General features: G+C 31.4%; 1 protein-coding gene across 1 annotated transcript; it reads right to left on the bottom strand.

Moving 5' to 3' along the window:
• Window positions 1-527: 527 nt before the first annotated feature.
• On the bottom strand, window positions 528-1,664 carry LOC124924638 (F-box only protein 6-like). The gene has a single exon (XM_047464650.1). It carries the CDS (start codon window positions 1,662-1,664, stop codon window positions 528-530), a length of 1,137 nt encoding a protein of 378 aa, XP_047320606.1.
• Between the last annotated feature and the right edge of the window lie 23,612 nt (window positions 1,665-25,276).

Raw genomic sequence — 25,276 nt, forward strand, 5'->3', positions numbered from 1 at the left:
AAATAATTATTAAAATTTTAAATTTATTGAAAATTTTAGAAAAACAAAATATATTTCAATAATTGTATGAATGTAAAATTGTTGTGCGAATGAAATTTGAAAAGTAAATAAAATAATAATATCATACTTAAATAATGATACTTAAATAATGATGTGTTTTCTAATAGTTAGTTAGGGTCTGTCTAGTTATGATTATGAACTCTCTCACTTTTGAAATTTTTAATAAAATGTTATTAACTGTTTTTAAAAAAATAATATTATTTAAATGAAAATTTTAAATAAATACTAATAAAATGAAGCTCAATAAAAAAATGTATTATAATAATAATACCAATTTAAAATAACTTAGATTAAGGAACAAAATTCATTATCAATAAAATAAAGATAGTTAATACTAAGTTAATGTGTTGCAATAATGCATAAATAAAATGTGATAATCTAAAGTGTCTTAGTAATACATGGATAAAATGCAATAAGCTAAGGTGTTGCAGTAATGCAGTAGTAATACATGGATACAATGCAATAAGCTAAGGTGTTGCAGTAATGCAGGGATAAAATGCGATTTTATGTCGAAACCTTTGATACGCCATTCCTCGGGGAAGTAAAGATCTTGGAGCTTTAAACCATTCTTTCTTCACAACATCATATGTTACTAACATGAACAATTTTTCAGAACTAAAGCACAAAAAGATCATATCTTTATTACCTACACAAATCATATTTGCGCCCTTCTTGTACAATTTCAAGCACAACTCACGTGGCATTTTGTCGAAGTACTTCCATAATAATGTTGTTTTTTCAAACTCCCAAATGCAAATAGAAACACACGATTTTATCATCACACAAACGAACATGATTTGTCCCCCACATTCTACGAGAAATCGGCCAGAAATCATATCATGTAGAATCAGGATTGAGAAATGATTCCAAATTCCAGACAACGTATTGTAGCAGACCATACCGTTTGGATATGAAGACATAAAGTAAAGACAACCATCCACGGAGATAGCCTGCGAGCGCAAGTTCAAAATATACGGCAACCTTATGCTCGTTGGAATAACTTTTGATTCATACCATTTATTCTTGTTGGAGTCAAAAATTATGTATTGGCCATTACAACCTAAGAAGAGGATCTTATAGCCCTCGATTGTGGATTTTCCATTCATGCACATTCCAACGGCTACTTGAGACCAATCCATGCTTGAACAAGCTGGAAGCTCCTTGAATGTCTGAGTAAGCGGGTTACCCACAAAAAAACGGGTATGATGAATATTGACAAAACAAATTATACCACTGATAGAAGTTAGAGGGTAGATAACCAACTTCTCTAAGAAAGAATGAACTTTTTGATGGTGCCATTTATTCGAGGAGGGGTCATAAATGGCTGCGGTGTTTACATTGTCGTGGGTGATGGTGTAGAACCAAGGTTGGGAGATGGGAATTTGAGCATATTGGTCCCGAAACGAATGAGAAGTCAACATGGAGTTCCATTTTCTACTAACACAAAGGAAACGAAAGAAGGTAGATGTTGGGAGTCTCGCCCCAACGACTTCAAAGAGGTCTTCCGGGAATTTTTCCCATATCTTAGGTAACATTTCATTAGACGAACATATGATCAACTTATTTCTACGACTTTTCCTACGAGAAGACTCCCCGAATTCCATCATTTTAAAGGTTAATACTTTCGATTCTTCAATATGAAGCTCAATTATTGACCATAATCATTATTCTACAATATCCCAACAAAATAAAAGGATCAAAATTTGACAATGTAAGTAGAGATAAAATATAACTTAAAAAAACAATATTGATTTATAATATTTATAGATAGATCTAATTTTGAACGTTTTAAGTTGTAGTAAATCAACTGTAACAGATTTTTGCTAAATTCAAAATGTTAATTAATTCTAATTCTTTATTTAAACAAGTATGAAAATTAAAATTGAACCGCCAAATTCTAATACTAATTTTACCCTAAAGAAACATAGTTTCACATTAAAAATAGGATAATAAGATGTCTTTACAATACTTTTTGAACATCTATGCAGTGAATATGATAGGAAAATAGAATATTTTCAAACACTAAGAAGGAATATATTATTAAGACTAGAGATTATGACAAAATCGTTATACTCTACATGCTTCTATTTGCATCAACCAAAATCATGGGGTTGGAATCACTTAGATACTTAATATTAAGGGATCTTTCATTTCATTATGACAATAAGGTCTTTGCAATTTAATACCAACATATCCATGTGTTTGGTCATTGACTAAAACCTAACAATCAAAAGAAATGCATGTCTTCTCAAATACATACTTGTAGGAATTGGAAACCTAAATAATAAGATTTACTCTACTCAATATCCAACCATGAAGTTTATTACATGATGCAAGATAGATTTATCAAAGAGTGCAAGGAATAATGAGTGAAAAGGGACATCATGAGACCTAGCTAGTTTCAAATCGTTGGAGATGAGATTAAAATGTGTGGATTGAACATGCATAGGCAAAATATAGAGATAAGATTAAATCCACGGTTTGGACAGCCAAAGGAAGAAGATAAGAACAAGCATAGAAAAAAAGTACCTATCACACAGTGGCGGCGGAATCGTCGAAGATGAAGATGAAGAGAAGCAAAAGAAGCTTGGCCAGTGATATAATATTAGGTCATTTGTCTCTTCTCCCTCCGGATCAGTCCGCTCTCTACAAGTGTTTTTTCTAAAAATATTTGATTAAATTTTTTTTCTAAAATATTATTGACTTTTGTAAGAAATTTGACAAAAATAGATTGATAAAAATTAATTTCCATAAATCTATCACCTTTTTAAATATATCTTCAATCAAATATTTTTTAATTTTTAAGATAAATAAAATATATTTAATGTGTAAAATACTTCTCTCTATATTTAAATCATAACTTTCAATCCCTACTAATTTATTAGTTTAACTCTCTAAATCAATTTTATTTTAAATGTTAATGAATAAATATTATTTTATTTTAAATGTAAATGAAAGATTGATTCTATAACATACTTTTATATGTGGTTATTCATTGTATAAATACAATTATAATCATGAAATAAAATATGAAAAAATTATAAGGATTTTTTAACAAATAAAATATTATAATTAATACATAAATTCTTCCAATTTAGGATAAAGAAAAATATTATTTTAATTCAAACTCATAAAAAGGTTGTCATTTTCTTCAAACACAATAGTTAGCCCAAATGTATATTGATGTAGAAATTTGAAAATGTATTGATATAAATAAATAAGCATACATTTGATGTACCCAGTTATTTATGAGGATGGCTAAGAACTAAAAAATAGATATAAATTTAATCTTTACTATTGAACACATTAATTTAAAATTATTGATCCATTTAAAATGTTAATAAATGAGAAAATCAGACACATAATAAATAGAATTTCACACTATTGATCAGTTCAATTTTGAAAAACTTGTACAAGGTTAATTCTAAAATAAATTCAAACATAAAGCTTTTTATACTTATGTATGGTTATTGAACTTCAATTTATCATCTTTTACTACATTACTTTTTTATTTATTAACAATATTTTTGTGTTAACTTCTTATTTCTTAACAATAATTTTGTGTTATTAAAAACACGTAAGAATGATTATATTAATTTATTTATATATCAAAAGAATACAATCACAAAAACATGATCAATTTATCTTATGAAATATGAAAAATGAAAACTACAAAAATAAAAATTATAAAACACTAATAAACACTTTCAATAATTCAAATAGTTATGTTCAAGAACCATAAATGTTTATTACAATTTATCACTTGCAAATTTATTCAAAAGAAAAAACATATATCTCAAAAAAAATACATCAAACTAAAGACACAATTTTATAATTATTAAATTTAAGAACGTATACCCAACACACAATACCAATTAAGATTTTGACTTCTTGAATAATAGAGAAAAACTATTGAAATATAATAAAAATTGAATTTTTAATGTAGCTCACAACTTATCAAATAAAATAAGTTAGATATTCAAATGAACAAATATCATTTGTTTCCACTATTACATCGAAATATGTGAACATGCATAAAATTAAAATTAAGATTCAAATAGTATTAATTTTCTTAATGTATAAAAAATAGAATAGATTTAAAACGACTGAGAGAATGGATTATTTTTCTCTACAAAAAGAAATATCACTTTCAATACATTTACATTACTAAAAATCAAAACATATTACAATATATATATATATATATATTGTTTAACTTATTATTTCATTATCAATTATTACCAACATATTTTAACCCACATTTAAAACTATTAATTTTCCTTCTGAATCCAAACTCTAATGAATTTAAATTTTAACTCCCATGAGCCTAATATACATCATAATCCTAGTTAATATTTCCTTATTATAAATTTAACCTTGGACTATTTTCAAATTTACAATCCAAAATATTATTCACTCAAAATGTTATTACCCCTACGTTTTATGTTTAACATCTAATTGAGATGCCAATCGTATCCTATACATCATATATATAATTCTCCCTATTCATATTTATTAATGTTAACAAAACATAAAAGTCATTGTGTTCTCCAATAAAAATTATTAAGTGATAAAATAATTAAGGATTTGTGATGAAGTACACTTCAATAACAAGAATAATCAAAACATAAATAAAAAATTATAGGCCATACCAACATGAACGATGACCTTCATGTTAGCTTTGTCATGGTCATGAAAAAAGCCCCCAACACAATTCTACATTCTACATGTTTCCTCGTACCTAAAATATACACAAACATTTAATGTTAATCAATACCATCTTACATAATTAAAAAATAGTACAAAAATTATTTTAAATAAAACAAACATTTAGCAAAAAATATTTATAACACTAAAAATTATCATATTTTGTTGTACTATATTATATGAGTTCATCATTTTACACGAGACAATACAACATTATAATTAATTTCAATTGAGTATTTTTACCAAACACGAGATAAATAATCTAAACATCTTACAGACCAAATCATTCTAGTATGAGAAAACATAATTTTCTGCAATAATCAATATCAACATCCAGGATTAGTTTTTTCAAACGAATAAAACTCAACATAGAGTCAGTGAAAAATCACAACTAAATCATATTGAAACTCTGTCACCCCATCCCAAAATCAACTAGTTGCAAAGAGAAAATAATTTAAACTAAGATTAATAGTTAAATCATAAAGAATAAATAATTGAACAATATTACAAAATTGCATCCACGTCAAAAAAGTCTAAGACCTACTTATAAGAGGAAGAAGTAATGTATTATGATACCAAAACTAAACAAAAAACAGCTTAGACCATTTATTTAGGGGGAAATAGTATAATATCCATCCCATGACAAAAAAGATAAGGTCATCCAATTACTCAAATTAAAAATAGAAAACCAAAAGGATTAGATATGGACAATAAAACTAACTGAATATCAAGTCTTCTCTGTATCACCCATAATATCATTTTATTAGAATAATATATATATAATCAGTGTGAGACTCTATGTAAACATCAACTAGATAATATCATTAACAAGAAAAAAATATATTTTTTTATCATTAACAACGTGTGTGCTATTACTTATATTAATGTAGAATATAATAGTGGAAACAAATAACCTAGTGGAAGAAAGAAGGTAAGCAGAAACAGTGATAAATGTTATAGGTAAACTATAATAAATGTCTTCCAAAAAACTACACAAGATTGACATTTCTCATCATTCATCAAGAATTATAGAAGACAAAACAATTATATGTTCAATGATCCAAACAAAATAAATTATTTCAAAAATGAAGGTGAGCATAAAATTTTGACAAACTCAAATTTGTGTAGAAACATTAATCTATTCTTACAACATTAAGTTGGTATTCTAGGATTAAATGAGTCAAGTTAGAAAAATAAATGACTAATTAACTTAATAAAGAGTCAGCATTTTCTCTTTAAATTGTAGACATAAAAACACTATAAAATATCAAACATGAGAACCTATAATAAAACATCTTCTGGGTTTATACAGATATCAAATAAATGAAAGATAATAAAATAGACACTGTTGTTATTTGAATATAGGATAAAATAATATGACTTTGGAGAAATAATTAATTTGAGATAAAATAAATAAGTGGAGTAGAATAAGTTTCATAGTAAATTAACTCAAATCTTGCACTGCAGCCAACAATATGTATACACCTAATAAATAATGACAATGAAATGTTCGAATTCAAATCTTCTTTCTAAAACTACAACCATTATTTTAACTAACATAATTTTACTTTCCTTTCTACTTAAGTAGATAGATGTTAGATTTTAGGAATGTTAATAGTGTTGTAATTAAGGTTACATCTCTTTAAGTAAAGATGGTAGAAGATATTAATCAAATTTCTTTTATAACATCAATTCTGGAATTAATGTTAAAAAATGTTTATTTCACCTAATTAGAATGCACAAGTGGTTAATATTGAAGTCTATATTTTCGTCAAGTCTCCTAAGAAAGAGTGAATACTAATTAAGAATTATTTTCAAGCAACTTTTATATATAACATAAATTTGAATAGATAATATTTAATGATTAGATATGATTAATGGATGAGAATATATCTAAGAATTTATACATGATGGGGTTGTTGAGACTTTTAATATGAAAAAAAGGTGTCACAACATTCAAAAGAATAACAGTTTCTCATGTGAACAAAATACATGTCAAATTAAGGGTATAACATCTTTTCAGGGGAAAATAATTTTTCCATCCCATTACCAAAAAGATAAGGCCATCCAATTACTGAAACTAAAAACATAAAATCAGACAAATTAGATAGGACTAATAAACAATGAGAATGAAAGGTTAGAACTCAAAAGTTCTATCTTAAAATGTAGACATTATTATATAACATGTTTGTCACTCTACTTTCTACTTAAGTATATTGGTGTTGGATTTTAGAAATGATAGTAGTGTTGTAATTAATCTCACTCCTTATTTAGGTGAAGATGATAAAGGACATTAATCAACTTATTTTTGGAGATAAATTCTTAAGGTTAGACTAATTATAAAAGAAACATACTTGGTTTAGAACCATGTAGTGAATAATCTTTTAGGGTACTTTTTTCCGTATTCTCTAAAAAAAAATAAAAACATATATATTTCATTTAATTGTAATGCAGAAGAGGTTAATACTGAAATCTAAATACTCGTCAAGCTTCTCGAAAAAATGCTAATTAATGTTCTTTCTAAGCACTTTACATAAATTACTAATAAAAAGGTTAAATGACGAATATCTTTAGCGATTGGTTATGATACCAATCAGTGTAAAGATAATAATACCGATTGATTATAAAATCAATCGGTATAGCCGAGTCAATACCGATTAGTTATAATATCAATTGGTATAACCTAGAAAATACGATGGAAACTACGCGGCAACTTTCCACACCCTTTTGTAGATGACTTATACCGATTGGTATTACAACCATTGGTATAAAGCCTAACATTAATACTAATATCATGTATGTCCAATTTATCTCCAATGTCAATTATAATCTAAATCCGTTGATTCACAATTCAATCCTTATATCCAATGGTGCCAAGTATTTCCCATTAAGTTCACACATAAGTTGACACAGATTAAAGAATACAACTCGAATTGAATCTGAATCATATGGTTTTTCCTGATACATATCTCTTATCTATTATCTATGTATCTATCTCATCTTCCTTACAATAAAATCCTAATATTTTTCTGAGTCTTCACTTCCTCTGTATCTCTCTTCCTACCTAAGAATCCCAAACTACTTTTGCAAGACATCAACATCTTATAGAATAAATATTCATCCGCATTTAATCAATGATAAAGTGTACTGGGAACAAACCGTAAAGTATGTGATCAACTGTGGTATTATCTATCATTGGTCCATCACCGAGAATAAATATTGCTTAATGTCCATCTATTCGTTTGTTCTAAAAAAATATATTCAATTTCTCCTTATGTCCATCACCAAGAATGAATATGGCTTAAAATTATTAGACTACCAATAGATTCACAAGAAAAGGATGAAGTTTCCATTATTGAGGAAATTGAAAGCCATCGAATTTTGATGCAGCCGACTGATTAAAAAACCAAACAATGACTAGGGTTATAGAATCACAAAAAATTAGGTATCCAACTATAATTGTAAATTGAACCTTGTTGGGTGCGATTCTATCTCAGTCATTCGATCAATCTTGGGATTGTAGCATTATCCCCCTTCATTTCTCCGTCGTCCTCGACGAAGTGATATTGGTCAGGTTTGACTTCATGTTAGCGACATCTATAGGCATTGAATGTTTATTTTTTAGCATCTTTCCAAGTCTAGTCTTCTCTTTCTATCCATTCTTAGCTCATTAACAGTTTCTTTTGGTCTTCCCTGCATTACGAAATCTAGTTCACCCATAAAAAAAATTTCCTGATAATTTATGCACCAATTTAGGGAATTTCTACAATGAAAGAAGAGATCCCTTAGACATTCTTCAATTGTGATATATGGAAGACATTATGTATAATGGCATTATTTGAGAGAGAGTTTATAGAATAGTTTATCGACCGAGAGTTGCATATATGGCAATAGTATCACTAATGCACAACATTCGATCTCTAAAGTGAACTCGTTTATCTTTCTATCATTCAACTGTTTCATGCAATTTTATATATTCTTTTTAGCAGGGCAGAAAGGAGTCGAGCTATAGAACCGTAGTCCTTCATAAACTTTCGATGTTATTTAGTCAATCCCAAAATTCCTTTCAATTATTTTACTAATTATGGAGTCGACCATTTACTCATGATCTCTAGATTCTCTAAGTTAGTAGTCATTCCACATTCATCCAATATAATATCGTACTGTGTCATGATAATCACTTTCATATATGTTTGTTAATCCTTAGCATCCATTGACCATTTCATTGACAACACCTGAGTGGGCAATGTATCATGACTTATATATTTCATAATCTTGTTGTTTATAAAGTTGAAGATTCTACATCTATTGACCATGATCACCATTGGTAAGTTTCCAATCTTGCTAAGAATCTGAAGTGTTTGAAAATTTTTAGAACCGGTCAATTCATGTAAAGAAAATGTGGGATCTTCCTCTGCAATGGGTTGCCATGAAGGAGAATTGTCAAGAAGTGGTATTAGGGTGACTTCTTAGAAACTTGGTCATTAACTGAGACCATGAATAACTTTGATTTACATATGTGGTTAGGTTCCCACCTCTCATCACAAGTGTAGTAGAGGTCTTTACTCCTTTTTTATCCATTATAGTTGGGTTTAATTGCTTTATGTGGACCTAGTTCACGTTAGAAGAAGACGCATAAGAGGGGCTTGGTCAGGTCGGTTTAACGCAGGAATGGTGGTTCTGAAATATACATGTGGCCGCTGCTCAAAAGTGACTTGCATGTCACTTCTTAGACCTTGGTCATAGACATGGCCTCATTTAAGGACTCGAGAAACCGCAATATGACTACATTTACAATTTCTTCCCTCAATCTGAATAGGTAGTAGTCTATAATATATTCTCTACGCATACTATACAATTTTTAGGAAATTATATGTATTGGAGATTTTTTCTTTGAATGAACTAACATGTTTTAAGTGCATTAATTTTCTTATGGGGGTTTCATGTATAGAAGGACCGAACTATATTAAGAGGTCCCTCTTGAACACGTTCCACATCATTACTTTCATGTAGTTGCTTTGATGAATGTATGATTGTGATTTCCTAATTCAACGGACTATGAAATATTAAGTTGTAGGGTGGAGCGGAAGAATAGAAAAGAAAAATTCAAGGGTTTCGAGGATAAGAAAAAACAGTGATAAGAAAAGAACACTTTTAGCGCATAATAGTTCAAGAGTTTTAAGATGAAGAATGAAGATTCATAAATTTATTTGAGAGAAGCCAAATTTTCACAAAAATTATTTATGCTCTTAATTGGGTGAGTTCGTTTTATATACAGGTTTATATACAGACAAAACCCAGTAGAGAAATCAGTTACAACAGCTCAAGTTTGAGCATGAGGATAAGTTCAATAATCTAGGGTTAGAGTTTCACAAAACTAGGTTTGAAAAAAACAGAAATTCAAACATTAAGATATATAGGCCTAACTTGTGAATTGAACATTGTTGGGAACGATTTAATCCCAGCCGCTCGATCAATCCTGGGATAGTAGCACATAACTATAAGGATTGAGCTATTTTGTTGGGTGTTTTTTCAAATGAAAGCTAAATCCAACACGAAATCTACCGTAGAAAACAACAACAGTGAGGGTTTTCTTGAGCCAACGTCATCTTTTCTATCTAGGCCATAAATTTAAAACTTGGGTCACAACCACCTAATTAGAGGCAGTGTGGTTAATAACAAATTGCAAATACTAATTCTTAACTCATTTATATTGAAAATCTAGTTACAGAAATAAAAAACTCCGGATTTTTTCGAGAGAATTCTAGCTCATTCGCATAACCGGTTATACTAGTGAAGAAGAAAGATGGAACTTGACGTTTCTGTATTGATTATAGACGACTGAAAGAGATTTCGATAAAGGATAACTATCATATACCTTCAATCAACGATCTTTTGGACAAACAACATGGAGCTATTATATTCTCAATACTAGATCTTCGGCAAGCTATCATAATATACAAGTAGAAGAGGAAGACATTCACAAAACGACCTTTGTGACACACTCAGAATTATATGATTTTCGAGTTATGTCATTTGTTTTATACGATGCACCAGTCATATTTCAGTCCCTAATGAAAAAAATGTTTCTAACATGGTTACACAATGGACAAAGGAGTACACATTTTCTTACAAATTTCTTTTCTACAGTACCAATTTAAACAAAAATAAGGAGCAGCTGGAATCAATTTTACATATTCTAGGAAGTATCCAGTTATTGGAAAAGTTATCTATATGCTCTTTCGAATTATTGAAACTACTTGAGCCACTTCGTTAGTAGTAATTGTGTGGTAGTTGATCCAAGTAAAATCATATGTATTCTAGTATGGCCAACTCCAAAATAAGTGAAAGCATTAAGAGGATTCCTAGGATTTACAAGGCATAACAGAAAATTCTTATGCAATTTTGTTTCCATTAGTAAGCCATTGACTGATTATTGCATAAGTACGACTATTTTGTCAAATTGAAACATCCGTTCATACTATCCCAAATAGCTTCTTCCTTTCTTGAGAATATATATAAATTACATGGATTGTCTCAAATAATCATCACATTTGGATAACAATTTCCTTTGACAAAATTGAGACCGGGAATGTTAAGAAGGCTTAAGGACGGAGAATGTAGTGAACCACAAAATGATCCGATCACTACTATATAAGAGATTTAATCAGAATGTCAAACCTTACTAGGCTCTAATTACTTCTTAACTACTGTAATATGGTTAGTATAAATAGTGGCTTCAATCTCAAAGACAATACAATAAATTGATGTATTTCTCAGTTCACCTTTTCTAATATTTTTCTTCAACCTAGTCTAAATAGTCTATGATTACATTATATCTAGTTGATCGAGGAAGGTATCACACCTTTAAACAAAATAATATCAAATAATTATCTTTATATTAGAAAGAAGTAGGATTAATACAAACCATTAATTTTACCTTACCAATTTAATGTTTTTAGAGTTGCATAAGAAAAACAATTATTAACAACACTCAAACAATCAAATAAAAATCAAGAGGAGCATCAGAAGAAATTTGAAAAGATATTTCAGAAAGGGAAATACTTACCTCAAGCGTAGAAGAACAAATCAAAAGAAAAAGAAGAGAGAGCTTTACAACTATACGAGATAGTCCATCACATATAATGGAAGAGGAGAAGATACAATAAATGAAAGTTTGTATTTAATTTACTTAAACATTCTGTGTGAGACCTTTCATCTTCTATTGTTACTGTTTTATTTTTGTCAATAAACTCATGTGTTAACCCACAAAATAGGTTGATTAGTTTATACTAATGCAAATATCTAAATCAACAATAGCGCATAACTTCACAATATAATATTAAACATTATTATATATAAATAACAACCAATAATAATAATAAATTTATTTGACAAAATTTTATTACTTACAAATTTTCTATACAACCTTTTTAGAGGTTCTAGGATCGAGCGCACTATACAACAAGTTCTTAAAAAATAAATATATAATTTTATTATTTATTTAATTAATTTGTATTCAATATTAATTACATATTATATTATATTATTATATATATTTATTAGAGTGGTGATCAAGATAATGTTTTAAATTACCCATTATCTATCGACTATCCAAAAACGAATGTAACTGCTTAAATGTATTGAAAGAAAATTAAAATTATTATTCAATATATATATATATATATGATTGTTGAGATTAATTATTTTTATATATTTATAAATTATATTGTTAATAAATGTTTAGAAATATGATTATTAATTTATTTATTTTAATTTAAAAACTAAGGTATTTGACTTCTCTTATGAAAATTTTTCAAGGGAACAACTGGTAGATGCACTAAATGACATGGTCATAGAGTACAGAAAGCTAGCAGAATCTCTAAATGAAACAAAATCATCACTTGAAGCATCTCAACCAGTTTTATCTCAAACTTTTGAATCAAATGTTTTTGAAAAGAAAGTTGCAGAGATTTCATCTGAGAATAAGATGCTCAAAGAACAGATTCAAACTATTTCTGATGAAAACAAGAGGTTAAACTATGTTGTCAGTGCATGGATAAGGTTTGGAGAAGCTGTTAAATATCAGATCAGCATATTAAAACCTGCTGGATCTAGATCCGGTCTAGAATTTGATGGCAATGACACAAACCTGTCGTGCAAAAAGTCAAACTCATCGAATAACAAGCTTAAGCCTATAAGTTTTGTTAAAGGAAGTTTGACTGATATTGAATCTAATCCCATTCGTGAAGAAATAGCTTTTAAGATTGAAATAATTTATGTTCCACCGACTGTTAGCTGGCTGAAAAATAAGTTAGAAGCAGCTAACAGGTCTGGCAACCTAAAACCTAACTCAAAGTCAAGGAATTTAAAAAGAAAGTCTTCTTCAAAAGCTAATGGATCAGTTCCTAGCAGGAAGTCGTCTGCTAAGTCAAAATCATACGCATTAATCACAACACAGAATGGGAAATCCATTAGAATATCTCAGATATGGATTCCTATGGGACTAATTGATCGAGGACCCAATTGAAGATGGGTACTAGAGTTTGTAAATAGTTTCTTATGTAGGTGATGCAGGAGGGCTGCAGGAAGGAAGCATGGAGAATACTCTTTTGAGTATACATTTCAGAAGATCAACAATGGTCGTTGCCATTCCAGAAGATTAAATGTTTTTCTGTGTTTTTGTATTAAAATACATTTGGTCCGAAGGACCTCAAAACATTTGTTTATTCATTTTGTACATACACAATATGAGAGGGAGAAATTATTTTGAATATAAAGATACTCTCAGACAAAAGGCCTTCATCGGTCTATTAGACGAGGTCGTCTAAAGGCAGAGGCATGTACTTAGACGTAATTTTTCTCACAATCTATGCATATAAGTCTATATGTTTTGGTTTAAAACCCGCGCGGTTAGACCTAGACGTCTAATAGACGTTAGACGTTTTTACGTCAAGAGCAAGTGGATGCTCACGTCTAATCAAACACACGTCTAATACGTGTTGTTCATGCGTAATTAGACGTACACTTCTACTAAACATTAGACGCATATTTATGACACGTGATTAGACGCTTGTGTCTAATAGACTCATGCGTCTAATAGACGTTTAGTTGTCTTAGATGGGTGAAGTAAGATAAACATTTAACAACGTGTGCATTAGACCGATCAAGGACAACTGTCCCACGTGAGAAGACATCTAATTTTTCCCGCTCAAAAATAAAAACAGTCATCTCCTAATAAAATGAAGACACGTGTCTTTCAATGTTGAGAGAGATTGACTAATATACCCTCAATATAATGATTACTCTTTGGAAAGGACGTCTAAAAATTAATTGATGGGACATACCCCTAGGAAAAAAAACGGTTATCCTATATGACTTTTGATAGCCTATATAAGGATAGTTTTTCATGAGAGTGAAAGTTTCTTTCACTCAAGATTTCTAAGAACCCTAGATTTCTCTGATTTTCTCTCTCAAAAACTCTTGTTCTTTGTGTGTCTGTTCGCATTCTTCTAAAAATGGGAAACAAGAGAATCACGCTCGGTCACTGTACTTTGCAGGTGGATTTTCCTTCCGTTTACATGTTTGATCAACCAGAGGTGGTCGAAATTTTCAGATCCCTCGAGTATTCCGGTCTAGGAAATTATCTAGGAGGGCCTTTCATCTTCCACGAGAAGGAAGTGAGGAAGTTCTTCAAGTCTGCAACAATGGTGAATGATTCTATTATAGAAGTTGTTAACGGAACATAAATCTCATTCAACGAGGCGGTATATGCGGAGTTCTTTGAACTTCCATTAGAAGGGCATACGTTCAACTAATATCTATCAGCGACGATGATGGAGGAAATGAAGATGGTCTTTTATGTCGATGGCTCGGCGATTCGACTCAATGGAAGTAAGAAGGCTCTAAAACCACAGTTCATTTTGCTGAATGATGTGGTGGCGAAAGCACTTCAGGGGAAGGCGGGTTCATTCAATCTCTACTGTCAAGATCGGTTTGACTATATGTCTGCCATCTCAAAGGGGATTCAGGTCAACTGGGCCTTAACGCTATTCCAGAACCTCTACTTTTAAATTAACCAGGAGAGCATTAACTTTGCTGCTCAAATAAGCCGTCTATTGGAGAATTTGGGGATCCCGATGGAGGATTCCGAACTAATTAACCCGACCAGGGTGTACACTGTCTTCATAGTCGCAAACACCCTAGTAAGAATGAAGAACAACAAAGAGTCTCTTTCCGGAGCCTCGAGTTAACAGACAGTAGGAAGTTCTATTACCCGATCAAAACATCCAGCGGCTTCTGTCCTGTTATTAGGAGCAAAACGAACCAAAACGTTGAACGAGTCTGAGGATAGCTCTACCAGCCTTAAGAACTCATCGAAGAAGGATTCTGGAATTGTAGATTCCAAAGTCAAGCAAGGTTTAGTCGAACTTGCCACAATTCTCATGTCTCCCTTGTCTCTGCTGCCAGTCAGTTGCGGAGATCATCAAGGTCATGTATTTCTAAAGGTGAAAAGTCAAAGGCGCCTCATGCGTCTAAATCGATGAAAGCCTCATCGAAGGTAACCTCTTCTCAATCCCTGGCCGATGTACCCAAATTTAAAGTTCCTGAGATGGAACAAGAAAAATATGTTTTTATTCCTGAAAAGGAATCTGCTGTCGGGCCAACTGTTGAGCTAGTTGGTCCAACTACTAAAATTCTGAGCAGGGTTGCATCTCCTGTTCATCAACCTGATCTTGTAGCCGCGGGTGCTACAGAACGTACTGAACAAGAGCAAGGCGATGTTCCTACCTTTGTTGCTGGTGGTGAACCTGAAAAGGTTAAGTTTATGCTATTGGAACTTCCTTACGTTCCAAACCTTGTTCCAACGGAGTCTTTAGTGGGTGGAAAGATTGTTCTAGCAGAACCCGCACCAGGACATATCGTAAAACCGTTGACTGCTCATGAAATCATGCGTTCTGCAAGACAATCTGCTAGAATTATTTTTGGAGAACCACGACCCTTTCCAAAGCCCACCAAAGTGATCGGAAAAGGGAAGAATATTGTTTCAAACATTGATGAAGAAGTTTTGGAGGCAACGTGTATTGTTGACCTCATGATGGATCAGGCCAAAGCTGCTGCTGCTGAGAAGATAGAGATCTTCGATACTTGGGTACTGAACATAATGTCTATCAAGTACACCGGAGTCATCAAAGGTAAAGAGATAATCAATCAATGGAGGGAGCTAGTCAAAAATGAGAAAAAGGTCTTGAAGTGGGCTAAGACTTCAGAAGTGTATGATGCCCTTAAGAGAAAAGATCTGGTGGAAGCGAACTTGATAGGAAGAACTCTCTTTTCTATTCACGAGGCAAGAAAAGCCAACTTCAATCCCATTGAGAAAGGTGCTGAAGTAGAAGAAAAGGCTTTGAAGAGGTTGGACGAGATTATGGAGAACTATAGCTTAGTGGATACTCGGTACGTTGATGGAGCAAGTTGCTAAGAAGCTAGCCCATTCGATAGTTCCTTAGATGAAGATGATCAAATGGACTTATCTGATGATGTGACAGATAAAGATAAGCAAGATGCTGCTCATCTGATCGAACTTGGAAGTCTTTCTTCAGAAGAGAATCGTTTAAAGGCTCAACCCTCTATTGAGCAAGCCGAAGAACCAATTCAGTCAAACCCATTTAAAGAAAAAGAAGAAGTGATTCAAGAGCCTGCTCAAGCTCTTTAAAATAATGCTGATCAAGAGCCTGTTCAAGCTCTTATATAAAAAAAAAGAGATGTTGTTGAAGAGCTTGTTCAAGCTCTTGTAACTCATGAAGAAGAGGTGGTGAAATCTCCTGCTGTAGGAACAGAGGGATCTGAAGAAAAAGAGGCTGAAGTCAGTCATCCTGAGATTATCAGATTAGAGGGGGAACCCTAAAAAAGAAAAAGAAGCTGAGAGTTGTTCCTCATCTAAGGGGGAACAAGATCAGAATGCTTAAACTTTCAAGCCTCTACTATTTCCAAATTCATTGCTGCAAATGTTTTTGAGAACATTCTTAATACTCTTCACAATTCAGGTAACTTTCTCGAAAGGATTAACATGGAAGAGAAGGAGTTGGAAGAAGAAGATCAAAATAAATATGATGGTGAATCAGGGGAGGATGAACCTGAGCAGTCCATACAAGTTCATACCAACTTCAGTCCAATTCAGACCATGGCAGCATATTCGCAAAATAATTCATCTAATGAAGGATCTTCAGTTGACGGAACAAAGCTCATGAATTCGATGTCAACCTTGTTAACAATGCTTCAGAGTAATGTGGCAGTTATGCAATTCAACATGTCAAAATTTATGAAAGCCCAGAAGGAAGACAAGAAGAACTTTGATGATCTTGTCAAAACCCATAAAGAGTTGGAGCTAACATTGAAGAAAAACACATATGAGGTTGAAGACTCCAATACGAATTTTGGAAGGTTTGAAAAGAAACTCTTCAATTGACAATCCGAAATGATGAGCCTTGAAAGACAGATCAATCTTGATAATCAAAGAGAGGTTATGGAAGCAATGGGCTTGATTCAGAATCAGCTGGATAAAATTCAAGGCAGCATGAGAAGAACATATGCTGAAAGACTAGAGTATGCTGACTCTATCGCAAGGAAATTTCAAGCTGAAGAGAATGCGAAATATGATGCTGAGAAAGAGCAGAATACCATTACTCAAGGCAATGATGTTAGAGACAGAAGAGGTGACGGTGTAACAACCGGAACCAGATCTAAGCGAATGCCAACAAATGATGAAAACCCAAGGCCAACTAAAAGAGGCGGAGGTCGAAGTGGTGGTGATCACGGAAGCCAAAGCAGCGGTGATCGCGGAGGTCGAAGCAGTGGTGGTGATCGCAGAGGTCGAAGCAGTGGTGGTGATCGCGGGGGTCGAAGTACTGGAAGCGATTGTGGAGTCGAACTGGCGGAAGTGGTCGTGGTGGACGCGGTCTTCCTCCGTTCCAGAACCTGCTGACTGGAGAAGGGATGAGCGGTGAAGGATTCACCTATCCAATTGATCCTCGAGTGAAAAGGGATTCACTATTTTTATGTCAGTTTATGTTTTTGGCTTTCTAAAACATGGTTTCTGTATATTGGTGTTCTTGAAAAGTGTTTATGTAAGATGGATAAACAAGTTTTACTTCTTATCTATATGATGAATGCGTAATTCGTTATCTAGGCAAAGGTTTTAATATCATCAGCAAAAAAAGGGAAATTGTTGGGTCAAATTATTTTGACCAAGTGTCAAAGTAGTTTGACTATTGGAATTTTGATGATGAATGTATATCAAACTCAATTTATGTGTCTAATTGCTTTTGGTGAAGATGTATCAAAAACAGGTTATATTAGAATTGGTCTTAATGAGGTTCATTAGACCAATTTGGCATTAGATTCACGAAGTTAGACGTGCAGTCTAACTAGTTGAGTTAGACGTGCAGTCTAACTAGTTGAGTTAGACGTGCAGTCTAACTAGTTGAGTTAGATGTGAAGTCTAATACACGGAGTTAGACGTGCAGTCTAACTAGTGAAGTTAGACGTGCAATCTAACTAGTGGAGTTAGACATGCAGTCTAACTAGCAAAGTTAGACATGCAGTCTAACTAGTTGAGTTAGACGTGCATTCTAACACAAGGAGTTAGACGTGCAGTCTAACTAGTTGAGTTAGACTTGCAGTCTAACTAGTTGAGTTAAACATGCAGTCTAACACACGGAGTTAGACGTGTAGTCTAACACACAGAGTTAGACGTGCAGTCTAACTAGTTAAGTTAGACGTGCAGTCTAACTAGTGAAGTTAGACGTGCAGTCTAACTAGTTGAGTTAGACGTGCAGTCTAACTAGTATAAGTTAGACGTGTAGTCTAACTCCTTCAGATTAGACTGAAGTGAAATGTAATTAGACGTGAGGTCTAATGGAAAGAGAAAGTTAAATGTGCATTCTAACTAGTGAAAGTTAGACGTGCAATCTAACTAGTAAAAGTTAGACGTGCAGTCTAACTCCTTCAGATTAGTCTGAAGTGAACTATAATTAGACATGAAGTCTAATCCCTTTAGACTAGGTGGTCTAATGGATCTTGTTATTAGACGGGGACGTCTAATTTCATTAGACGAGGTCGTCTAAGTGAAATACGTCTAATGTCATGCTTAAGAAGTTGCTTGAAGCTAGCACCCGCCAACCCACGTTCTCTAGCTTTACGCTACTCCTGCTCCACTTTCCTGTGAAAATTTGTACGAAAGCCAACTGTAACCAATTGATTAATGCCACGTAAATAAATATTCTTCCCACTACTTGTTTTTGCAGGAATATCCTTGAAGAATATTTGGCGCACTACCATATTGATACGACCACGATCTTTGTACTCAGAGTCTGCTATGTACTATGGAGGCGTTCCAATGGAAGCTCTCCACGTGTCATTATGAGAGTTTGACCATTGGTACCTACTCTTATTTAAAGATCCTCAAGGACAACGGAAGAATCATCGATCTATCGATACTCAGATTATTCTATCTTAACTGTCAACTACTTTCTTGCTTTTATTGTGTGTTAATCTAGAGAGAGTTAGAATCAAAGCATTGTATTAGCTGAGTGATATTCTTCATATTGTAAGTTGAACAGAGTCTGTTCTGTTCAACAGTGAGCTAGTCGTGCGACTGTATTTGATTATTTGAAAGTTAGTGAATCCTTCCGGTGGTTGGAAGAAGGGCTGACGTAGAAGAGTTAACTCCGAACATCCATAAACAAATTGCTGTGTTGTTCCTTTCTGTCATCTTTTCATTCTTGGTTCTTAGCTTCAAACTCAAGCAAACATTTTCGCACTTGAATCGTTCAAGAGTTTGCAAGAAGTTGCATAGAATAGAAAGTGATTTAAATACATAACATGATTTCTATCAAATCGTTTTTCTGAAGTCGTTAAAAATTTGACAGACCCCGTCTTTATTGATTATGCCGATCTTAACAGATATTGTATCGGATTGCAGCGCCCTCGCGGGAACGTGAACAAGAATTCCAAGCACGTGGCAGAACTAGAATATTTGTAGGAACTGGAATTTATCGTTTTTTAAACTCACTAGAATTCAAAGCATTGTAATCAGATAATTCATTTACTTTAAAATCATTCTAGGCCTGTCTAGATTGATCTCTTAAACTCGTGGTTTTTTTTTTCCATTTTTGGAAATTTTTAATGAAATGACGATAAGTCGTTTTTCCAAAAAAAATTAATTAATCAACCTTTAACCGAAAAACACAAATTTAAATTTTAAAAATCTAAAAATTAAGTTTTTGTTCTTGGTTTAATCATCCAAAAACAACTTCCTAGAATGCTTTCCAACATATTTCTAATGATGTTGGACAACTATTTGGATCATGTTTGATCCATCCGATCATTTTTGTTTGTATCAAAATCAAAAATTACAAAATAATTAAAATTTTGAGTTCTTGAATTGGTCCAAACGAACAACTAGTGTTCATATTTTAGAATCAATCATATGTATGAAGTATAATGAAGATGGAAAGCTCACTCCACTTTAAAAACTATTTTAAAATCAAAAACCCCGTTTTTTGGCCATAAAATATTTTAAACAAATTGATCATAAACCAAATCGATTGATACCTGGGATGATGTTCTAAATGTCCCTAGGAGCTTTGTGAATCTACTCATACCCTTGGATCAAATAATTAAAGTCTCCATAATACGTTTGTACACTATGTCATTTTTATTGATTTTAAAAAATCAATTGGCGTCTTTGTTTTAAATAAATAATATTTAAGATTAATTTAAAATAATTAATTTGAACAACGAATTTAAAAAAAAAATCAAAAGACGTAGGAGAGATGAAAGAAAAACCATAGAGATTCAAAAGCAACAAGAAAGATTTCTTAGAGAGAAAATTGGGGATTTAGGAAGAAGATACTCAATCCTTTGAGTATGACCGTTTCTTAAATAAAGAAGAGCTGACGTGTGACTATTAAATTGATGATTATATGAACCGTCAAAAATCTAAGAAATCTATTCCCAAGAAATGCAGCTATCATTTAGAATTAATTATGAAAGAGTGATATTAATGTCCGTTGTCCTTGAGGATCTTTATATAGAACACAGGTATCAATGATCGAATCTTCCGCATTGAAACGTGGAGAGAATCCATTGGAAAGTCGCCCATAGTACAAGAGTAAGACAGGCTTTGTTCTCAAAGATAGTGGTCGTACCAATCTGGTAGTCCGCCAAACAATCTTATAGACATGTCCTGCAAGGAACAAGTAGTGGAGAGAATAATTACTTACGTGAAATTCATCCATTGGATACAATTTCCTGTCGTACTGGACTACAATGATGAGTGGAGCAGGAGTAGTATAGAGCTAGTTGATCGTGGGTAGACAGATGCTAACTTCAAGCAACTGCTGAAGCGAGACATTAGACGTGCTCCATTAGACTGTCAAGTCTAAGGAAGTTAAACGCCCACGTCTAATAGCGAGATCCATTAGACCACCAAATCTAATGGAGTTAGACAGCACGTCTAACTACGTTTCACTTCAGACTTGTGTGAAGGAGATAGACACCAGCGGACTAACTTTCATCTATTAGACTGCACGTCTAACTACGTATCTGTTAGACTGCACATCTAACTATGTTTTTGTTAGACTACATGTCTAACTACGTATCTGTTAGACTGCACGTCTAACTACGTATCTGTTAGACTGCACGTCTAACTATATTTCTGTTAGACTGCACGTCTAACTACGTATCTGTTAGACTGCACGTCTAACTACGTATCTGTTAGACTGCACATCTAACTATGTATCTGTTAGACTGCACATCTAACTACGTGTCGGTTACACTACACGTCAAACTACGAATCTGTTAGACTGAGCGTCTAACTATGTATCTGTTAGACAGCACGTCTTACAATGTATCTGTTAGATTGTACTTTTAACTACGTTTTTGTTAGACTACACGTCTAACTACGTATCTATTTGATTGCACGTCTAACTACGTATCTGTTAGACTACATGTCTAAATACGTATCTGTTAGAATACACGTCTAATTACGTATATGTTAGACATCACGTCTAACTACGTATCTATTAGACTACACGTCTAACTACCAACACGTCTAATAGACCTATTTCAAACCAAGTCTAACTTAGCATATTTTTAATGCACCTGCACAAAAACAATTTAGACGGTTTAGTTTCATTTTTATTTAAGTTTTACACAAGTTCATAATCAAAATATCGTTAGTCAAGATAATTTGACCCAACAGAACACAAGACCTAGGTCACCAGTCCTAAGGCCCGTTTGGTTCCCATTTTCAAATTCCTAAATTAGTTTTGTAATTTTGGAACCTAAAACTATTTTCCAAAAATCCTGGCAAATTAGATAATGATTTCAAAAGATTTTTGGGATATTTCCACAAAAATATATTTTAATAACATAAACTTTAACTAATACGTTTGTACACTATGTCATTTTTATTGATTTAAAAAAATCAATTGGCGTCTCTGTTTTAAATAAATAATATTTTAAATTAATTAAAATTAATTAATTTAAACAACGAATTTTAAAAAAATCAAATTGTAATTTGATTACTACAAATCCCTAAACTATTTAAATTTAAATTAAAATTAATTATTTTTAAATAATTTCAAAAGCGGTTAAAAATTATATAAAATATTATTAAAATAATGTTTCTTTAGCCTCCGTTTGGTTGGAGGTATAGCACTGTTTATATAGCATAATAATATGTATAGTACATTTAATTAGTTGTTTGGTTAAAAATTATATATCTACAGTATTTATAACCATTATAAATTATACCTCATATGCGGTATAAATTAGTAACTGATAGCACTAGGTATAAGATTTACTAATTTTATTCTTCCATATTTAGCTTACATATAAATTTCCATTTATAATTATATATTCAACATTTCTGATTTTTAATCCTATCTTTCATTCTCTTAATTGCTTATCAAGTTCTTCTTCTCCTTCACTGCAAATCCTCTTTAGTCCTTATCAAAAAAATTTCCTTCAACCTAAACTACAAATCTTAATCCTTATAAGTTCTTCTTCTCCTTCAACCTAAACTGCAAATCCTCTTTAATCCTTATCACGTTCTTCTCATTCAACCTAAGCGACAAATCCCGGTGAAAAATGGGATTTCTACTCGACAATTTAGAAAAGTCTCTTGGTGATTTTGGCTTTGTATATATAGGTCAAGATTGAAGGATTTCCATTGTTTCCTTATTTAGTAAAGATGAGTGTTTTAGCTTCTGGCCACACATTGTGGTCCGAAGAGAAGAAGAGAAAATCATATATAAATTATTTTAAAATATTTATACGATAATCAAATAGAATTTTTAATAGTTTAAATATAATAAATAATAAAAACTAAAATAAGATAAATATTAAATTAATAATTAAAATAGTTTATATAAATATAAGGGTAAAATAGTCTTTTATTTCTTTTCTTATTCCACCAACCAAACACAAAATTATAAAATATATACAATTTATACCTATATTGAATTTTCAACCAAACACATATAACCTATATAATTTATACATCTTAATACCCCATATAACTTATACCCCTTATAACTTGTACCAATATAATTAATACTTCTTACCAAACGATGCCTTAAAATAAATTCATGACACACAAACCGATGTTAAAATCTCGAGTCTTTAGCTTTCACGGTATTAGTACCGGGTTTTTTCTAGGTTTTAAAGTAATGTTTGTAAGGTGTTATGTGTTTATACTTGAAATAATTGTTATTTTGCTCTATTATTTTGAAGCCTAAAATAGATCTTGACAAAAGGAGGATAGTAGAACTTAATCTAACATAAATTATCCAAGAGTTTATAGTAGACACCATCATTTGATGGACACGTGATGCATATCGATGGTGTTCTTTCTCACGTTTGACCAAGTACCGAACCTTGATCATAATCTTTTTTATTCGCTTTTGAGAACGCAAAATATTTTCTTCTCGCAATTTTTAAAGAAACAATTGTGTGGCAACTCTAAGAAGTTAATTTTGGTCTATTAAACACATTTAAATCATATTTTTGGTTCTTCACATCACTTTAAATGAGACGACTTCCAAAAAAGTTGTTATCTCGTTTTATTTTACAAGATTTGAGAGGAAGTTAAGCCACGAGATTTAATGAAATAAATATTAAGTCAAAATTTAGTTTAGCCTACCATTTTGATTCCTTATCCACTCAGGATTCAAGAGAAAGATAAGTTATGGGGAGAAAACTATTAGAGTAAAAAATATGTTTTAAGATGTCGTCCATTTTTTTGACGTTAAATTTACCCTCTGTCAAAGACAATTTTTACTACCTATCAAAATATCATTGAGATATCCTGATGACACCATTAGATTAGTTTATTCGATTTACTCTACTTAACCACTCATTTATATGAATCTTTTGAGTCATCTTGAAAAAAGTACAAGATTGTTTAATATTTATTTATTAGAATTTTAAGTTTTGCAAACATTTATATTATTTAATATCCAAATTCTCATTTAGTGGTTTTGATTTAGTTAATGTTATTTTGCAAATTAATATTTTATATGTAACTCTTCATTTAAATTAATGACAATAAATTTATTTTAAAAAATAAATAAATATATTATGTCTCTCATTTACCATTAAGCTAAAGATAATAATTAGAAAAATTATCAAAATACATATATATGAATATATATGATGATGTAAATTATCATTTTTTATTATCTAAATCACCAATCGAACCATATAGACTCGATACAGAAAATTATGAACCGTTCGAACAAAACTCGGTTTGGTCGGTTAATAATTGTTCTAATTGATTTTTTAGCTCACTTAAAATCATAAGTTCATAATAAGTCTTAGTTAAATTTTGAAAAACATTACTATTTCACAATATTTTCAAATTTGGAAAAGATTAAAATTAAAAAAAATATCCAAATGATTGGTCTCGAGTTGATAAGCTTTAAATAATTATTAAAATTTTAAATTTATTGAAAATTTTAGAAAAACAAAATATATTTCAATAATTGTATGAATGTAAAATTGTTGTGCGAATGAAATTTGAAAAGTATATAAAATAATAATATCATACTTAAATAATGATACTTAAATAATGATGTATTTTCTAATAGTTAGGGTCTGTCTAGTTATGATTATGAACTCTCTCACTTTTGAAATTTTTAATAAAATGTTATTAACTGCTTTTAAAAAAATAATATTATTTAAATGAAAATTCTAAATAAACACTAATAAAATGAAGCTCAATAAAAAAATGTATTATAATAATAATACCAATTTAAAATAACTTAGATTAAGGAACAAAATTCATTATCAATAAAATAAAGATACTTAATACTAAGTTAATGTGTTGCAATAATGCATAAATAAAATGTGATAAGCTAAAGTGTCGTAGTAATACATGGATAAAATGCAATAAGCTAAGGTGTTGCAGTAATGCAATAGTAATACATGGATACAATGCAATAAG

Source organism: Impatiens glandulifera, chromosome 2 (genome assembly GCF_907164915.1).
Source record: "Impatiens glandulifera chromosome 2, dImpGla2.1, whole genome shotgun sequence".
Lineage (NCBI taxonomy): Eukaryota > Viridiplantae > Streptophyta > Magnoliopsida > Ericales > Balsaminaceae > Impatiens > Impatiens glandulifera.

Bases quoted from the DNA above. Each gene is read 5' to 3' on its own strand.
- LOC124924638 (XM_047464650.1), bottom strand. From the start codon at position 1,664: ATGGAATTCGGGGAGTCTTCTCGTAGGAAAAGTCGTAGAAATAAGTTG.